This window comes from Felis catus, chromosome C1, assembly GCF_018350175.1.
Source record: "Felis catus isolate Fca126 chromosome C1, F.catus_Fca126_mat1.0, whole genome shotgun sequence".
In the NCBI taxonomy this organism is placed as follows: domain Eukaryota; kingdom Metazoa; phylum Chordata; class Mammalia; order Carnivora; family Felidae; genus Felis; species Felis catus.
The window spans coordinates 66129449-66149174 of NC_058375.1; the positions used below are offsets into that span (position 1 = coordinate 66129449).

At 34.5% G+C, this 19726-nt stretch overlaps 1 protein-coding gene and 1 pseudogene across 3 annotated transcripts in view; one reads left to right on the top strand and one right to left on the bottom strand.

Annotated features, from left to right (window-relative positions):
- The window catches only part of ADGRL4 (adhesion G protein-coupled receptor L4), a 108490-nt gene that overhangs the window by 20166 nt on the left and 68598 nt on the right, over positions 1-19726 (bottom strand). For 2 of the 3 annotated variants that reach the window (XM_019837288.3, XM_019837290.3), the window contains exons 9-14: positions 15272-15477; positions 13593-13646; positions 12904-13077; positions 11269-11472; positions 9254-9474; positions 9065-9131 (exon numbers count right to left, since the gene is read on the bottom strand). In XM_019837288.3, coding sequence (XP_019692847.1) covers positions 9065-9131; positions 9254-9474; positions 11269-11472; positions 12904-13077; positions 13593-13646; positions 15272-15477 — 926 coding nt within the window. The remainder of the gene's footprint in view (positions 1-9064; positions 9132-9253; positions 9475-11268; positions 11473-12903; positions 13078-13592; positions 13647-15271; positions 15478-19726) is intronic. The other variant, XM_003990250.6, reaches the window with a different exon arrangement.
- On the top strand, positions 16789-17447 carry LOC123379663 (annotated as a pseudogene).

Here is a 19726-nt window from a genome sequence, read left to right on the forward strand (position 1 = left end):
ATAAGATTTCTGCAAATGCTCATAAAGATTGATTGAAAGAAGGGCTCATTTTTGTTGCAGACCAACCAACAATGTTGGCAAGGACATTGTATTATGCTCAGAGTTAGATCAGAGGTACAACAATGATCAGAACAAGTACTGAACTTTTGGCCAAGTTTAAGTGAGTAGAAGCTTTTATCTGTTGTAGAAGGTTTTATCTGTTGCCCACATAAGAATGTATGTAATTTGCTTTAGTATAACCAGTTCTCAAGGAATTGGTATACTTGAAAAAGTTATAAATAGCAGAACCCCCATAGGGATTTATAAATAAGTCAAGGTTATAGTTAATAGATTTAGTGAAAATCTAGTAACACGTTATCTCTTACTAAATGCTATTACTATTTACATTTTGTTGTACTACCAAAGCTTTTTGTGAGGATTAACTGAGGTGTTAAAAGGGTTTTGTAAAGATTAAAAGACTATACAAATGTGAAGTGAATAATAATTCTAATGATACCTTGCTTTACCAACTCACTTTCACTAGATCATGATGTAACATCCCTCACTGTAAAGCTATATTTATAAAACAAAATACCAGTGATGAGCTTCACCTTGGCCAGTGTTTTCTAATTGGGCTTGAGAGACCCAAGGGATATTTTTTCCAGTATTCTTTTTGGATCTCTAATTTCTATAAAGTTATTCAATTTTTATGAAACTTTGTTAGTACAAATCCCAAGGAGATTATCTGAGAAGGTACGAATATAACTTCCACGTATGAGAATGCATTGAAAACTACAAATGTATTATTTATGTTAAGTATTTTTTTAAAACTCCACTTTTTCTTTTTTAAACTCTAGCTATTATTGTTCCAAGAAGGTTGGAATAATACAAAAGAAAGTAACAAAATGTTACAGGCACTGAAATGCTTATTAATATGTAATATGAAGAAAAGGTTAGAATTGTAAAATGCCTTGAACCACAGAGGTCACTAAAAGATGCATCTAACAAACACGATGGTATTAAATTAAAAGATGTAATGAAAATGTCTGTGTTGTTATCCATAACATGTAAAATATACAATGGCTAGTGTTTCCAGTATAGCTTCAGCGGGGTTATCTAGAGGACATTGCCCAAGTTACGATTTTAATTCTTTTTTTTTTTTTTAATATTTTTGTTGTTTAAAGAAAGCTGCCAAACGCACTCCTATAGAAGACGCTTAATGTCCAAGTCTAGACTAGTGGTTCCTAATGGAGAGGATCAGGGATATCATTCCCCCTGGGATGTTTGGCTGTACTGGAGCCATTTTTGGTTGTCATGTCCAGGCAGCTGTGGTAGCAGTGCTATTGGCATCTGGTGAGTAGAAGCCAGAGATGCTGCTACGCTTCCTATAATGCAGAGGATAGGTCTTCCCACAAGATCTGGTCCAAAGTGTCAGCAGTGCCATTGTTGCAGAACCCCGGTCTATCATAATCCTTCCCTTGGGTTTATATATTCCAGGGTAGCTGTATAGACACTATAGTAAATAGTAATATCTAGTGTTGGCAAAAATGTCAGAAAAGGGACATCCTCAAATATTGTTGGTATAAGTATCTACTGAAGTAAATATTTTGGAGACCATTCGTAAATTTAAAACATTGTGTTTTGTTGCATTTCTACTCCTAAGAAGCATTTCTTAACAATTTTATGCAATGGATGTATGCAACTATATTGGAACAAGAATTCCCTGTGCATGCAGTATTATTTATAATAAGAAAATATTAGGTACAAATTAGATGTTCATCAATAAGTGGTAAAATTAATTAGAGCATAATATACACAATATGTAATGATAAAATGGGAGAATTGCATATCATAACAAAGAAAGATGAATATGACGTATTGTGGGTTATAAACGATTCAGGGTTTTTTATTTGTAATCAATTTTTTTGCTTAAGTTTGTATAAATGTGTATGTGAAATGTGTGTGCACATATACACGCACATACCAAAGGTCTGGAAGGAAGCAGAGCAAATATTAAGAAAAAGAGTGGTTACGAAAAATATTGAGTGTGGGATAAAATATCCACTTTTTACTTTATATTGTTTTATAATATTTGCATTTCTTTGAAGATTGGGCAGTCTGTGAAATTAAAAAATGTAATATGAATAGCTCACACAATAATAAACATACATGGACATTGTCTCTTGTGTAAGGGTTATGTGAGGAATTCACTTTTGAGGAGGTTTTAATAGGCATTTCCTGGTGAAAGGGAATTAAGAGATTGCAGACATAGAACAATTAGAGGAGGCCACCACAAAGAACTGAGTGGAAATCTGGGCAAACCTAAAAGGAAGGGGCTAGGAGTAGTAATATAGAAACACTCAATTATAAGGGTTGTGATTTAAATTCAAATGGAAGCTCCCATTTTTAAAAGAAAATGCCTTATTTGGACATAGCTTAATTAGTATTTGCCTCAATCAAGCAAATTCTATTCTTCAATGCCGAACATGTCTATGGGAAACTTCAATTTCTACTTAAAAGTTAAATTATTTTCACCAACTCTTTTTTTATATTTGTGTATTTGAATCTAATCGCTTGTGCAGTTTTAGTTGAAAGGATTCAGCATTAAAGATTAAAAATATTGAAGAAAGAAATGAATTATGGAAATTATCTTCAGTTTGCAGCTTGCTTTACAAAGATTTAGAAGCCTCTTTCTTGTACAGCTCCATCTTTCAAAAGCATGGCTAGGGCTTTTTATGTATAGTTACAATCTTAACATTTTAAATGTAGCGATTCCTAGATAGAATCCGAGGGGTCACTGGTTTATACTTCCAATTTCTAAGAGATCCTTAATATTAATGAGTCAACACCTGAGGAAATACTTTCATTTGATCAATGCAGAAAATGTTGCTCCTCAAATACCTAAATCGTTAACACTTATCAGAGGAGATTAAAAGCTTGAGTATTCTTTTGAAGCAACATACCTGGGGGTAGAAAAAGCCACCAATGCTGATTCGAATTCAGTTCTTACTCATTTACATATTGTTTTAAAGGCATTTTACATTATAATCCCAAACCTGACTTGCTTCAGGTTTCATTCATAAAAACAAGCAAACATCATTTGCAGGACCTAGTCCCTCCTCTAAAGAAGAAATGCAAGAATTCCATGTATGAATGAAAAGTACTGCCATTGTTCTACAGAGATGTCTACTCCGGAGTGCAAGTCCTCCCAGATTTGTTTAGAGTAAGTCACGAAATTAATCATATAACTCGTTTAAAAGGCGAAGCATAACAGAATCAACACTAATTTATCTATTTACATTTGAAGTTTCGCTTACATTTTGTCTTTATCCTGTCTTTTTATTCTATGAAATTTTTATTGCTTTTAAGATATTTTACACTTTGTTTCAATTTCAGTTAAACTTTGTCTGGCAGAGTGTTCTAGAGACTTTTAGCACATTCCAAAAAGTAACAGGCACGTATGTTAAATCTTATCTTGCCATAATTAAATGCTGCCACATCTTCACCAATATTTTAAAAATTAGGATTTATGCTTAAATACACACACACACACACACACACATATGTATATATACGTATACACACAAATACACAGTATTGGCCAAACATACCTTTCCTTGCATACATTTTTTTTTTTTACTGTGCAAACCATGGCTTTAAAATTAGTTTTTATTTTCTAATACAAAATGTATAAATAAGAGAGCCAAAAATTATCCTCCAAATTATTGTGCATTTTCGCATTTTAAGTTTAAAGAATGGATGCCTTTCCTAAAACATTTCTTTTTGCTTTACCATAGCCTTATTGTATAGGGTGGGCACTGATACCTTCATTTTAGGCGTTGGGCATCCAGGACACAGAGCAGTCACGCAGCTTTAGAAGGATCTCAGGTTTCTTCCTGCCCCATTTATTACTGTGGTCTTTATTAATGGATTAATTGAAATATACAGATAATTATTAAGGACTTACTAAATACTTCTATATTCTGGGTGGCCAAAAGAGCCTGTTTGATAGTCTAGGGTTTATATAGAAAATGCAATGTGAGTGTTGCTCTGTAAAGAGTGATTGTAATTTACTGACCGGAGGCGGCCCCTAAGGTTGTGCAACAAAATGACACTGATTATTGAGCAACATATGGTCAGCAAATCAAGAAACTCATAGCTCTGTTTGGGAATTTGGATGTAGGGGATGGGTAGCATAATGCATAAGGAAAATTACTGTGTGCAACAAAACAGAGCATTAAAAGTACCATAGAGAGTTTGAATAAAAATTCTATGGTATATATGTTGGAGAGAGAGATTGGTTGCAAATCTGGAAAGGTTTCCATCACGTCCTGTGTTAATTAATGATAAGATTTCATGCAGAACTGCAAGGTGGTAGGATTATTGGAGTGCAAAGGAACAAGAAAATATCCAAGAATATCTAACAAGGATGAAGTTTTTGAGGGAGTTGTTTTGTGGGAATATGCAGTGTGAAAACAGGCTGGAAATAGGCAGGATTCAGCTAAATTACTGAGAACTTCACATTCCAGCTTCTAGAATTTGGGCGATAGACAAAGGGAAATATCAGCCCTGGAATCAAGAAAGCAGGCCATGGGTTCAACTTCATGAATGTGAGTTTCAGCTCAGGTGCTTACTAGCTGTTAAGCAAGTTGTGTAATCACTTTATGTCTCAATTTCTCCAACTTCAAAATAAAATACATACATACAGTCATATTTGAGTTGTTTGAAGGATTAGATTAAATGTGGTAAAGCATGGAGAATGATTAGGTTAATATCAGGAATAAAATGAGGTTTATCATCAATGTTATTTTTTTTTAATAGTTGCTATTGTTTTAGCTGAGTTGGGGGCAGTTTATTATGGAAAGGCTAAAATGAAATTGATAATGGCAGCAGAAATGTAGGTTGATAAGGCAACTGCAAGAGAGGCAAGATAAAATGGAAAGGTAGTTTCTAGTTTCAAGTTTTCGTATCAATATTTATTTGTAGACTTAGAGCCTTGAGCCAATCACTTAACATTTCGAATCAAATCCTATTTTTTGTTAGTTATAACATGGGATAGATGATAACAATGTGAGTGATTTAAGGAGATTGAGTATTAGCTATGAATGATAGTGTTTAATAAACTGTAAATTAAAAAAATTCCCATTATTAATACTAGAATCTTAGGAAGGGATAGCAATAGTTTGATTCTGAAAGTAGAGGAGAAATGGATAAGTTTATGGAGGAAAATCTGATACATAATTAATGGCATCCAGACTAGGAAGTGATGAAGCCGTGAAATGACAATAATCGAATATTCTTAGTAACAGCCAGATGATAATAATTTTGTTATTTCTGGCATTGTCTTATACACAGTGATGGCCATTTGTCTGTGTTCTTTGTTTACCTTCAAAGGAAATCTGGCAGATTTATGGGGCCTCTTGTTAGAAACTTAAATTCACATTAAAAATCTGGTGTATGTAAAGCAGAATTTGCTTCTTTCCCCTTCTACAAACAATTTCATTCATTCAATGAAGATTTGTTGAATGATTACCTTGGCCCGTATTAATCTCGCCCACATCTTATCTGTCATTTCTATTTTATTATATATTGTTCTTTGTCATTTGTTTTGTCTTGCTTTATCCTCATTGATACTGTAGTGAGCAGGGGATAATTCTTATATTTCCTCTTCTCCCCTCATGCCCATACCACCTAATTAACATGGAGAACTTAACTGTATGGCTTGCATCCTTACCTACCAGAATATACCCAAACATAGGATAATGACTTTCCATTCAGTACATCAATGTAGATGAGTGGGCAGCATAGTTGCTTCTCTCATGCTGTCCCTTCATTGATAAAGCTCAATTCCTCTGCTTCATGACATCACTTTGGTTTAGTTTAGTTTTTATTATTGCTGGTAATCTTGGCTTATGTGATGGCCACCACTTAGAGGTATATGTGATTTTCTTAGTGTTTATAGTATTTCCTTTCCATTTTGGCCCCTTCTATTCTTCAGAGAAGGGCAGTCATGCCACCATTTAACCTCACCTTTCTTCACCCCATTCTCTGAGTTGTGCATAACTTCACTTTGACCTGGCAACCTTCTAGGCAACCCTACAACTTTTGTCCACTTCTCTAAGTTTCCTGTGTTTATAGAAGAGCTGATGTTGTGTATGTTCTTTCATCATTTTATTCCTAGGCATGCTATATAATGATCCCTTCCATCCCTGATGTCAAAGGATACTCTGGTAAACATGCAGCTTGCAAGAAACTCTGAAAAAAGCAGGTCTAGTCTCTATGTTCAGATTTGGCCCAAAGTCAGGGGACATATGTCAAGCTCTCATAGATACTGGATCATTTTTTTAAAATATTTACTTATTTTTGGTAGACAAAGAGACAGAATGCAAGCAGGGGCGGGGCAGAGAGAGAGGGAGACACAGAATCTGAAGCAGGCTCCAGGCTCTGAGCTGTCAGCACAGAGCCTAACGGGGGGGCTTGAACCCACGAAGCGCGTGGTTTCAACGACCTGGGCCAAAGTTGGACGCTTAACCGACTGAGCCACCCAGGCTTGCCAATACTGGATCATTATACTCTGCTCTTATATATCAAGGAGACATGAAAATCCAGTCATGCTGGCATTCAATCTGGAATCAGAATGATAATTTTATTCTTACTATATTTCTTTTTCTTTTAATTATTTTTTTAATGATTATTTTTGAGAAGAGAGAGACAGAGCATGAGCTGGGGAGGAGAGAGAAAGAGGGAGACACAGAATCCAAAACAGGCTCCAGGCTCTGGGCTGTCAGCACAGAGGCAGACGCGGGGCTTGAACTCACAGACAGTGAGATCATGACCTGAGCCAAAGTTGGATGCCTAACTGACAGCCACCCAGGCGCCCCTATTCTTACTATATTTCTGATTCTATTCTGCAAACCTTTTGCAGTACTCATCCACAACTTGTCTTCAAAATATAGGGGAGCACTTAACGTTTTTTTATTGGCAGCGAAAAGAAAAGCTTTTCAAAAAGAACATTGCACTCCTGCAAAGGCCAAGGACTCCCAGTTCTAAGACACTACCCCTGAGGCCCCCATCTCCAGTCCTCTTACTAGGCTACAGCTGGTCCTACTGTCTCTTTAACAGACCCATGGGAAGTGTCAGGCCCAAACTGTTAGGGCCTCTTTTTTCAGATGTTTGGTTCCCAATATTTCTTTTCCTTCATCTCTGAACTAGAGATGCATACTATTCTGGGATGACAGGATGTGTTTCACTTAACAGTGTGTCATAGAGCAGAATAATAACAATTACAACAACATATAGCTGAATATAAAATTATAACAAACAATAACAACAAAGATAATAATAAGCCAGTGTTAGCCAGAAAAACCGGGAATAACAACAATAAATGAGTTCACTTCAATCTGATAATTATTTAAGGAATTTCTGCTGCTTTTAAAGATACTGAAGAAGATAAACATTATTCAGTTTTAGAATAAAACTGAGGTGCCTCATCTATTTCTTAAGTAGCCTGACCGTCTGGTTAAATGGAATGATTATCATACTGAAACTATGGAAGATAAATTGGTTCATTAATTCCAGCCTAGGACAGTGTGACGTTATTCATTTAGGCATCTAGGAAAGTTTGTAGGACTCATTTTTAGATAAGCCCATCTAAAGTCTGTGGACTTTACTATAAGATAATCCAAAGTTATCTTTTCCCTTACATGAGCAAAAGTAAAAAAAAAAACAACACAATTTCAGGGAACACCTTCCATTTCTTCCTTAAGAGCAGAATCCTCCTATTTTTCTTGTTTTCACTATAATTTCTAGCTCACTACTTCTTATCTTAATTATAAGAATTACTGATCCAAAAAACTTTCACTTGTACAAAACAGTACCAGAGATGGCCCATTCTGTAGAGAGGGAATCAGTAAAATCAGAATATACAGGGAGTGTGTTTATACAAAATACTCCTATCAGGGCAATGCACAAAAATACAGGAAAGGAACAACATGCAGTCTATCTTCTCATGTGGGTTGAAAATTTTGGAATTACAATAAACTACGAAATTATTTTAGCTGAAATCTAGCTAATGATTTCTTGTTATATTACTAGATTCACTGTGAAAATTAGAAATAATTTTCTGTGATGATTAGGAAATACCGCCTCTGAATGCACTCTGTTTCCCCAACACCATTAAAAAATAAACCCTGATGAAACTCTCTGCTTTACATTTCAACTCTTTCACCCTGTAGCAGCTTCCTTACAACCATAAAAACACAAGGGGAAAGAGTGAGAGAAAAAAACAATTCAAAAAGGATGGCTAGCTTATGGTCAAAACACAGGTGACAGAGTTGTCCAAAATACTGTTACAGCTTCTCCATTGACAATTCACTCCATTCTAGAGCCTTGTCAGCCCTCCCAGATTCATTGACCGACTATTATATTCAGAATGGCTCAGAAAACTTAACAGCACTTAGAAATGCTCTTGAGATATCTAAAAATGTCTTTATTTAGAAAGGAAAACATAACACCCGCCAAATTTGTAGGTTTGAAAAACCACTTCCAATAAGAATTAAAAGGCCCTCTTCCTCACTGAAATGGGACTATCAATATATGACTTGTCTGTTCATGAAAAATAGTGGGTTCTTGTCTCTGATGTCGCAATTTAGTTTAAAATCACTTTCTTGATGACAGGGTACATACAGATGATGAAACTATAAAGATGACAGTCTAATCTTCAGAGATCACTGATCATTGATAAAAGATTAAATAACGTAAACATCTGAAACGCCAGATTACCAGCTGGTCGGCAAACTCTCAATATTGAAGTGTGCTGAGACATTACTGATAAGTGAAAAATGCTTTTCCTGTATGTTATGCAGAAATATATCCTCCTCCAGGAGAGGCAGATGAGTTTTAGTACCTCTGAATTTAATGTGTATACATGTATTTTTTCTCAATAAAGATGCAATATGTGTAAAATGTTAAAAAATGATATACTGTAAAGTGCTCAAAATTATTGTTTTCCCTCAGAGTAATGCCTGATTGCTGAGAATTTTGATCATCACTGTTTGGAATTTGAACCAATTTTAAATATACGTACAAGAATGATTAGACATGCTGGTCCTATAAAACTCCAAATAAAGTTGTTTTCTGTGCTAAGCCAACATCTGAAAAGTAAATAATAAATCTATAAATATGTTTGTATGTACTTCACAAAGCAACATTTTCAATGATACACAAGCATATTCAGAATTGCATTTCAAATACTTACGAGATCATCTTAACTTACACTTTAGTGGTGCCATAATATCTATATCCTAGTGATGCTGAAAATCCAACTACCACAGCTGGGCTGAGATAGCCAAAGATATAAAAATTCTTGTGCAAAAATCCCTTGTTGTAGATGACACCCACAACAATGAGATAGAGGTGTATGCCTTCAATGCACATCCATGCAAAGGCAGCTAAAAAGAAATAATGCAGCAGCCCAGCAATGATTGAACAGAAGAGCTAGAAACCAAAGAAAGAAAGGAACCATAAGCAGGGTTTGCTTTAACATTAGCATAACATAACATCCTGACTTTCTCCGTAAATTATGCCACTTGATACAATGCTTGCTCATATTAAAATACCCTCATCAAGTGCCAGTTTTTTAAGATGTACCACTTCCAGGTGGGCTTCTTCAATGTGAAGCACCAGTTGTGAAGCAATCCCATGACAGAACTAAGTGACTGGTCTCGTCCAGAGAGAGTTACAGTTTTATACATTTACATTATGGGATCGGTTGTGGATTCGTCACAGGTAAAACGTGATCTCTGTGTTATGATTTAAGTTGATTTCTGTTTTGGAGATGCCTTTACCCTCCTCAATTTTATTCATGCTCAAAGAATGAAAATTATTGCTAATACCATGCTAAATGAAATATAATAAATATCTTGATTATCGTGACATTAACTTTACAAAATGGACAATGGATAATATATTTTACAAAAAGAATTCATTATGGAAGCACTGTAAGCTGTAAGATTATCAGGTAAGTTCAAGATGGATTTCAGTTAAATATTACTTATTAGTATTTACTTCACAAATAGAATTGGAGTTAGGCTTAGAAGAAATAATATAAAAAGAAGTAGTTACACACTTCTGTATTAATAGAACTAACAGTATCTATTGCTGGAAAAGGAATATAATTCAAATTGGAGGATAGTGGGTGGTATATAAAATTGGCAGGTGTTGGGAGCACCACTGCAAAACAACAACAACAAAAACAGTTATGAAGTTTATAGTCTAGTGTATACTATTTAAGATAGATGTTTGGTGGTATCTACTTCCGAAGAAAACCTTGATATCTAGGGGTTAGTGTCAATACTTGAAAGATTTCTACAAGGATGGCAATGTAGAGACAATTGAATGTTTTGTGGCCATGAGAATGCACTTCTCCAATCTCCTGCAGGGAGGGCAATTGACCTAGAGCTCCAGCAGCTGCACTAGGAAAGACATTGCCCTGTTCATGTTTCCCATAGGCTGCTTCTACTAAGACCTTCCTCTTCTTGAGACACAGATTTGACTCAAGGTCTTCTCAAAGGACTCCTTGACAACCGTGCTGAACTTTCCTGAAAAGTGCACTGCTGTGTCAAACACTTCCACCTACTTGTCCTTCCTTCCTTCTTTCCTTTACACATGTTCCCATGCAGATACTCACTTGCGTCTTGGTCTGATGACTCTCCAGTCTCTCTCTTCCCATTATCTCTCAGCCATTCTGCCTAATTAATTTACTGCATGTTTAATCCCACTTTAATGCCTGCTCCTAGGAGGACTCAGACTAATACAATATAGAAACTGGTAAGGCCCTAGATCAATAATGTTGGGGAAGAGGTTGTTAGGAAAGTGTAATGACTAGGTGGAGCCTATTTGTCATAACTCAACCTATGAACCCAGCTCCTTTTATGTTAAGATAAACTTTTAATTTCCAATTCTCGCTCTGTCCCTTCTGCCTTTGTTTAATGCCCAGGTAAAAACAGAGCAAAACAAACAAACCAAAAAACAAACCAAAAGGTTATTTCTTCAGTTTGTAGCAAAGTTTTCACTTGTCCCAATGGTTCATTCTAACTAGGGACACTGTGCATAATGAAATCCACAGGCAGGTTTTAGTTATGTTAACATTAGCAAACTTAGAAAACACTTAGGAACAAAATATATACTATGTTTGCTCATTAAGCTCTTAATTACAATTCATGATTTTATGACATGTATATTTAGGGAAAAAATTAGAAAATAAAAATAGATTGAGAGAGATCTACATACCTTATTAGTATTTGTATTGATCCCAACCAGAAAAACAAGTTCAGCAAGGAATAGGTTACAGCAGAGATTTTTGTGAATTGTCGTTCTGGTGCTTTGAATTTCACTGAAGAACCAGAAGGTAAAAATGCATATGGCAAGGCAAATCAGTGAAATAATTATTCCTAGTTGAGTGATCCTTGTAAGAATATTATAATCTTTAATACCCTAAGGGAAAATAATAATAAAGCTGTTAAGAGAATAACTCAGTAACTTGTCAAAGGAACTACAACATATAATGAACTTTCTTTTTGGTGTAACATTAATCAAAATGTTCATAAAATGTAAAAATACAAATGTGCATTTAGATGAGAAAAATTTTGTACCTTTGAAAATGCTCAATATTCAGAGAAATATGATATAAATCATGTAGCACTTTAAAAGTTCTGTAATTAGTGATTTTTTTCTGGGCACAGTGTATATTAGTACATGGTTTAACAATGTTATCGTCATCAGTTTCATGATATTAGAAAGGCAATTCATTATTGTAATGTGAAAATGGTTAATTAAAACAGATTTATCAATGGTAATAACAAGTCTTATTTCTATGCAGCAATTCATCTAAAACACATTAAACAAAGGTATCGGAAATACTGAATATATAGAACATCAAAATAGTAAAGCTGAAAGACTTTGAAATGAGAAAAGTTGGTTTTATTCTAGCCAGATGAATATTTATATTTTATATACAGAGTAGAGGCTTCTTTTCTCATTTAACATTCAGGAAAAAAAAGTCTTTATAACTGACATGGTGAGGTAGGTCTATTTGGCCACTTTATATATTTGATGGATTCTCGATAGACATAGAAACTAACCTGATATTTAATGATAATTATGATACAGAGATATAAAATAAGAAATTATATAATGTAAAAGAAAGATATTAATGATATGAAATACATAGCATGAAGCTATTCACTGTAGAGAGATTTTCATGTTTAAAAATCTTGTAGGCTTCTACATTATTAAAACGTTGCATTAGTTATAAATATCCTAATACTTATTGACCAGATGTCAAATATTTTTACCTAATTTGTACTCGGTAAAAATAAACTTTCGAGACAAAAGCAAAGGCCTTTTAAACACCGTGATACATTTAAATATGTAAATAGTTTTTTTTATGTCTTTCTTATTTATTTATTTATTTATTTATTTATTTATTTATTTATTTATATAATTTATTGTCAAATTGGCTAACATGCAGTGTGTAAAGTGTGCTCTTGGTTTTTGGGGGTAGATTCCGTGGTTCATTGCTTACATACAACACCTAGTGCTCATCCCAACAAGTGCCCTCCTCAAAGCCCATCACCCATTTTCCCCTCTCCCTGACACCCCATCAAAAGCAACATAAGAGTCAATGGAGAGATATTTAACATACAGTCTACTAGCTATTATAGACTGGATAAGTCCTAGACTTTTTTAGGTTATGGTAGGTAAGAAAGCAAAGATTAAAAAAAGATAATGTTGGGGCTTTATCAATTAACTAAATATGATATTTACACTCAAAGAAACACAAAAAATCAATTCTCTTTCCTGAAATAACCAAGAAAAAAGAAGGAAATAGGCAGGTTTATAAATATGAATTGGAAAGTATCTTACAATGGAAGGACCAGAAGACATCAAAATTGCAAAATGTGTCAGGTGGTTACAGCGGCATGAGGTATGGGTCTCATTTGAGTATGTCAGCTCACAACCCACTGAAGACCAGCTGCCATTCATGGTGTCAGGTGAGTAGTTCCAAAATGCACACTGACTCCTATACTTATCTGTGGTCTGAAAAAGAGACATTTTACTGATGGAAAAAAGAGAAAAAATTATACATCTAGTATCACATTTGTCATATTTAATATACCATTTTGTATGTCGATATAATTAACACCTTGCCTAAAAGTAAAGTATAAAATCAATGCTAATAAATGAATGCCATTGTTATGTGGAAGGATTGAAGTTACTTCAACAGTGCTACATTTTATCAATTCCTGTGTCACAAAAGTTGTTGTGAGAATTACTTATTATCCAAAGGGATCATTTAGAATAGTGCATGACACATAATTATCATGCAATCTTTATTTAATAAAAGTGTATTGGGTATATACTAGATATTAGTCACTGACCCAAGTACTAAAAATAAAGTATTGAACAAAACAGTAAAAGTATTTGTGTTGTTGATTTTATATTCTCATGAGATGAGAAATGATTAAATAAGAAAAATAAACCAAACAAAGGAAAAAAAAAAGTAGTTGAGGTTGGTCTGAGGAGGTCTTAGGAGATGATGTTAAAGCAAATACCTCAATGAAGTTAGAGAGAGTAAACCCCGAAGACTTGGGAACACAGGGTTCCAGCTGGAATGGAAAATGAAAAAACTCTGAGTTAAGACTGAATAGGAATCTTCCAGAAGCATCTAGATGACAGGGTAGTTAGGGTATAGTGAATGAGATAAGGATCAGTTGAAGACAAGATCAGAGATAGGGTCTGATCACATAGACTACAGGATGGTTGTTTAGTAAATAGAGTTTTCTTTACCATGTACTTATATTAAGTAAGCATAACATAATACTATTATGACAACTACTTTTAATATTCCTTTGAGGTAATGGAGAAGTGTATACTAATTGGTGAAATTGCAAATAAATTCTCAGGGAATCAGGAAACTGAAGCTGTTATATAGGAGATAGCTTCTATTTTTTTTTTTTAGGGAAAAGATAGGATCCAAATTTTATTCTAAGAAAGAGGGAAACCACGAATTAGTGAATGGGTTGTGCAAAGAAAGTGATAAAATTTCATAGTGGTCATTAATTTGAATGGATAAAAAATTTGAACACAGAGGAAGATTAAGGACAATCAATTTTCCCATTGGTTTTGGTGAAGAATTTTTATTTAAATGTGTGTTGTATTTTATTTTGTCATTGTATCAGAGATTGGTGAACTGAGTTGTCCTTGGCATCTCTTCAGCTGCCAAAACATTCTACTAGTAAAAACTGCAGAAAAACCATCAGACTATGTGAAAGAACAATGTTTTGTTTCTAGTGTCTAAAGGTCATTTAGCATCTGAAAATATCTAAGTTTCGTTTCCATTCTTAAAACATTTCACATCTTCTTTTGCACTAAACATAATGCCTACCAATGTTTAGGTTTGAGCTACTATTTTCTTGTATTTTCTATACATTTAGTTTCTTTCTACATTAGATGTCTTTACTTATAGTGACACATTTGTATTGTATGTAAGCATATATGTTCTTTTATTATATGCAAATACAACTGTCTAGCTTCAAGACTCTTCAAATGGAGCATTAAAGGTACCTTATTCAGGTACTAGGACTGAAATTCTATTGAAAGTCCAAGAAACCATCAGCTGTAAAAAAGCAGTGAGTAATCTATAATCTTTAGTTTTCCTCATTCATTTTTAGGTATATAAAAAAAACTATTTAGTTCTTTCTAATGTTTATTATAGTAGAATTTTAATTTTTTGGAGCTTCAAAAAGATTTAGAATAACAATTAAAGAGCAAAGTGGTCTCAGCTAATTTCTTTATGAAATATTGTAAACTTCTCTGTGATTTTATTGTAATCAGCATCTAAATCCCTGCAGCAATTATTATTTCAAATGGCAATTATTAATCAAACATCTCTGTCATTGCACAAATGACATTTATCTCTTTGATACGTTTTTTATAACTCATTCATAAAAGGTACAGACACTTCCAAAGTGAATGATGTAATTAAAAATAAAAATAAAATATAGCTTAATTTCAGAGAATCGAATGTGTAAAATTCCTTGATATTTATTACAAAGTTTAGAGAGCACTGAAAGTAAAAACCTATTTTATAGAAAAATGAGTTGAAATTACTTTACTCTTTTATTTCAATTTTTAAACTGAAGAATTCACATATAATTAAAGTGACACAACAAAAACGCTCACTTCGAATGTTTCACAATCATAACCAGAAGTCACCAGAAAAACAGCTTACCTTTATGTGACTTAAGGTAAATGTTATTTTTTCAAGTTCATACAGTGTGGGTGGGTTCGAGCTAATAGAGACTGAAATCACTGAAGAAACAACTCTTTCTTCCTCTTCAGAATTATCATAACTTTGAGGTTCCAATAAGAAGTTGTCAGATGATGAAAACAAGGGACCAATACTCTTATAATATAAAAATGTAACTGCAACATTGCCTATCAATCAAATAAGTGGATTTAGTGAAATTCTTATAAATATATACATATATATATATTTAAGCTCTCAAACATAAAAATTTAACAGTCAAAATGTTTACTCTAAGGCAGTCGTACAAATACCTAGACACCAATACATTGGTCATAATAAGTCCATGTCTATATAATCAAATCATATTAAGACATACTCTCTGACCTCTATGATTCTGAAACTGATCATGGACTATAACATCCCCTTTGCACAAGCTATATTTAGGAGAAAAACAGTCCTAAATAAATGTATATCCAACTCCTAAGAACAAAGATGTGAGATGCATTCACTTAAAAGGTAAATTTTTTTTTTTATCTTTGCTATGCAAATATAGGAATTAGACAGTGGAAAAAAGTTATCACTGATTTAAGAGTATTCAGGAACTTTAGAATTAAACAAGTTGTCACATGCCACTGAGTTCCACCTCATGCCCTCTGAAATGTTTCCTATTTAATATTGATGACATACAGTTATGCAGTCTCAAGGCAGGAAATTTATTGCCTTGCCAGGCAGCCATTTATCTGTGCCCCTTGACACTCTCCAAATGCATAGGAGACCCGCATATAACCCAGTACTAAAAATGTAACCTTATCAGTACAGATTATCATGTGACTATCTTCCCTTTAGCTTAGACAGTGCACCTATATTAATGGATCTCACATTGTCTTGGTTTTTGAAGCAGCTCATTATTACTGATATTAAGTGTGTGAACAACTCAAAATCTAGATCTATTATCTTTTCAAAATTCCTCTTGCCACTTAGATCATACACCTCCTCTATTTGTTGCACAGAATTATGGATACTAAATTTAGAACTTTGCATTCTGAATTTACTCTTGGAATCAAAAGTTCTGGTTTCAGTCATGGCTCCTACTTGTGTGGCTGTGGATGAACTGTTTTGAACTTCAGCTTCCTCACTTATAAAATGATGATAGTAATACTCACCCTAGCTACTTGCTAGGCTAAGGTGGAGACAAATCAAATGACACATGAGGCTTCTGTAAAATTTAACACACTATAGTAATATGATTATTGTTATATTTATTAACTAGGAACATTATGTTTTGGCTTTAGATTACTGGACAACTTACAAAGAACTCTGTATTTGTTCCCTCAAATTTGTGACACCAGCAAATAATGTGACAGGCATCAATCAATCAAAACCATAAATACAAATGTTGATTACATCGCCCAAAAACCCAAAGAACTGTGCACTCTAGCTGCCATCTTGGATCCCCATGTATGTGCACCTAATCTCAGTCGGTCTTCCCGAGATGCCCGAGTGTCAACCCTAGACCCCCATGCTGTGCCATTTCCACTCCAACAAGATGAAAGAAAGTATCATGAACCAGGAGACACTCGCCAAACTGTCCAGCTGTGCACTGGGAGAGGAACTGCTTGCTTAAAGAAGGTGGTTCACAGAAGGGCAACAGCAGATGATAAAACACTTCAGTTCTGCTTAAAGAAGTTAGGGGTAAACAATGCCTCTGGTACTGAAGAAGTGAAAATGTTCACAAACCAAGGAACAGTGATCCACTTTAACAAGCCTAAAGTTCAGGCATCGCTGGCAGCAAACACTTTCACCATATCACAGGCCACAATGAGATGAAGCAGCTGACAGAAATCTAACCCAGTGTGTTAAACCAACTTGGTGCAGACAGTCTGACTAGTTTAAGAAGACTGGCTGAAGCTCTGCCCACACAGTCTGTGGCTGGAGAAGTACCATTTGCTACTGGAGAGGATGAGGAGGAGAATGAATTTCCAGATCTTGTGGAGAACTTTCATGAAGCTTCCAAGAATGAAGCAAACTGAACTGAGCCAACTTCTGAAGAAGATAAAACTTGAAGAAGTTATTAGGAGCTGACTTCTCAATCTTTTTTCTTTAAGTTTATTTTTATTTATTTTGGGAGAGAGCAAGTTGGGAAGGGGCAGAGAGAGAGGGAGACAGAATCCCAAGCAGGCTCTGTGCTGACACAGCCTAATGTGGGGCTCAGACTCACAAACCTCGAGATTATGACCTGAGCCAAAATCAAGTCAGAGGCTTAACCGACTGAGCCACCCGGGTGCCCTGGGAGCTATTTTATATTATGACTGCTTTTTAAAATTTTGTTCACGGATCTGATAAAATCTAGATCTCTAATATATTTAAGCCTGAGCCCCTTGGATACCACAACTATTTTCAGTGTTTGTTTATACACAATTCACTCTTTGCAGCTAATGAAGCTGAAGAAGCCTGGGAATAGAGTTTGAAACAAGGTTAATTAAAAAAAAAACAAAACCAAAAAACAAAGAACCGTGATACAAACCTGAGTCCTTCCACATCACAAAATCACATTAATGAATAATATTTTTGGATATTGCTATGGGTATGTGAGCTAGACATTGCCAAAGTATATCATGATTCATGTTTTCTATCTTATCTAAAAAGGTATCACAAGAGAAGAAACATTGCTAAGAGGTTGCTGAAATCTACGTGTATTAGGTAAGAGTATTTTCTTGAACTGTCAGCTTAACGAAACTTAGATGAAAGAAAGAAATGAAGTAGTCTCACATGGTTGGGCTAGTGACATCATGAGGACTCCGAGTGATGGCAACTAGTCCAGCCTTTGCTGTAGACCGACCAGGGCCTGAAGCAGGATCTGAAAACCTCTGAGGTCAACTCGACCCTGTCTGGTGGATGACCCTTTCATGTTGCAGTGACTTCTCAGAAGTTGCAGTAGGAGGTGGTCCAAACCCAAATGAAGCCCCGAAAAGGTAAGATGGGTTTTTAAAGTCTGTTAATCACTCCTTTCCTTTCTCAAGGAAAATATTTAACATTAATTTTTGACTTTGGGTAAAATGTGATTCTTGCTGCATAGAATGCTTCCAAATCCCTTGTTACCTCTGTTCTGAGTACTGTTTCAGTATCTGTCCATTCTTCTCATCTGGACCTCTTCTAATTCTTAGAGATTTCACACTAAATCTCGGCCTGTTCTAGCTTTTAAGTCCTTTATCAGGTATGTACCTTCATTCAGTAAATGAGGAGTTTATTTACTAATGACAGGAACTAAAATTCAGCCTATAAAAAAGATTAAAAATCTACCTGTTTCTCCATAAACCTTCCTTATTTTCCTATGAATGACACTATGCAGATTTTAACTTGAAGCCTGTGTTTTACTAATGGGTTTTTATCGGTAAATGAATCATCACATGTAGACATCATAAAGCAGGTTTTATCAGTTTGTTAGACTTGCCCTTATTTTTAAGACACAGCCCTTAAGGAGATCAAATTTTCTCCTCATGTTTTGTTGAGAGCTGATATTATGGTCTCTTTCAAGTGTCAGAGTTTGCATGTGTGATCTTCAAATATAACAAAGCTATCATACATTCAGACAGGATCTCTTCGAGATATTAATTCCATGACAATTTCATCATGTGTCGCTATAATAAGTATTGTCAATGGCTTTATTCTCAACTTTTAAACATTACTCAAATTGTTTTTGAAATTTCAACAGTTAACACAGTCTTTGGATTTGCTCCTAAAAATTATATGTGTGCTTGGTGAATTAGAATATGATGTAATAGGGTAAGAGCCTTGCGTTCAATGGTAGCATGGCCCAGTTATTTTTTCTTTGTTTTGTGACCTTCCGTGTCTTACTATTGTATAAAAATGACAAGAAAAAAAAAGAGGATAATATCAACAGATTAGGAAAAAATCCCATATTAGTGTCATACAAATTTTTTTAAAAGATATTCTTCTGAGAATGAATGTGCAGAATGTTAAAAAAATAAAGACACATCCATTTATGAAATGATGTCTATAAAAAAACCATGTGTGTTATTAAATATGCTTTTCATTTATATTTGTGACCACCCACATATTCTTTGAGAAGCTATTATAATTCATGTCTTTTCTAGGTACTATATTTTGACCTATATGAAAACAAAAACAAATCTTCTATTGGCAGAGATTTTTTTTTTTTTCCTAAGTGCCTTGCATTAAGAGAGCAGATAAATGGTTAAAATAGCTGCTTGCTTGCCTTTGGTTAGGTGACAAAGATAAGCTGGTCAGGGTTGATTTCTTTGTTAACTTCCTCCCTACTAGTACTGGTTCTGTATTGTTTGTTGATGTGCATGGAGACAAATCCATTAACTTCATTGTGCCTTTGCTCTAGTAACCATAAAATGAGGAAATTAAGTTAGATAATCATCAAGTCACCTGCTGGTACTGGCATTTTCT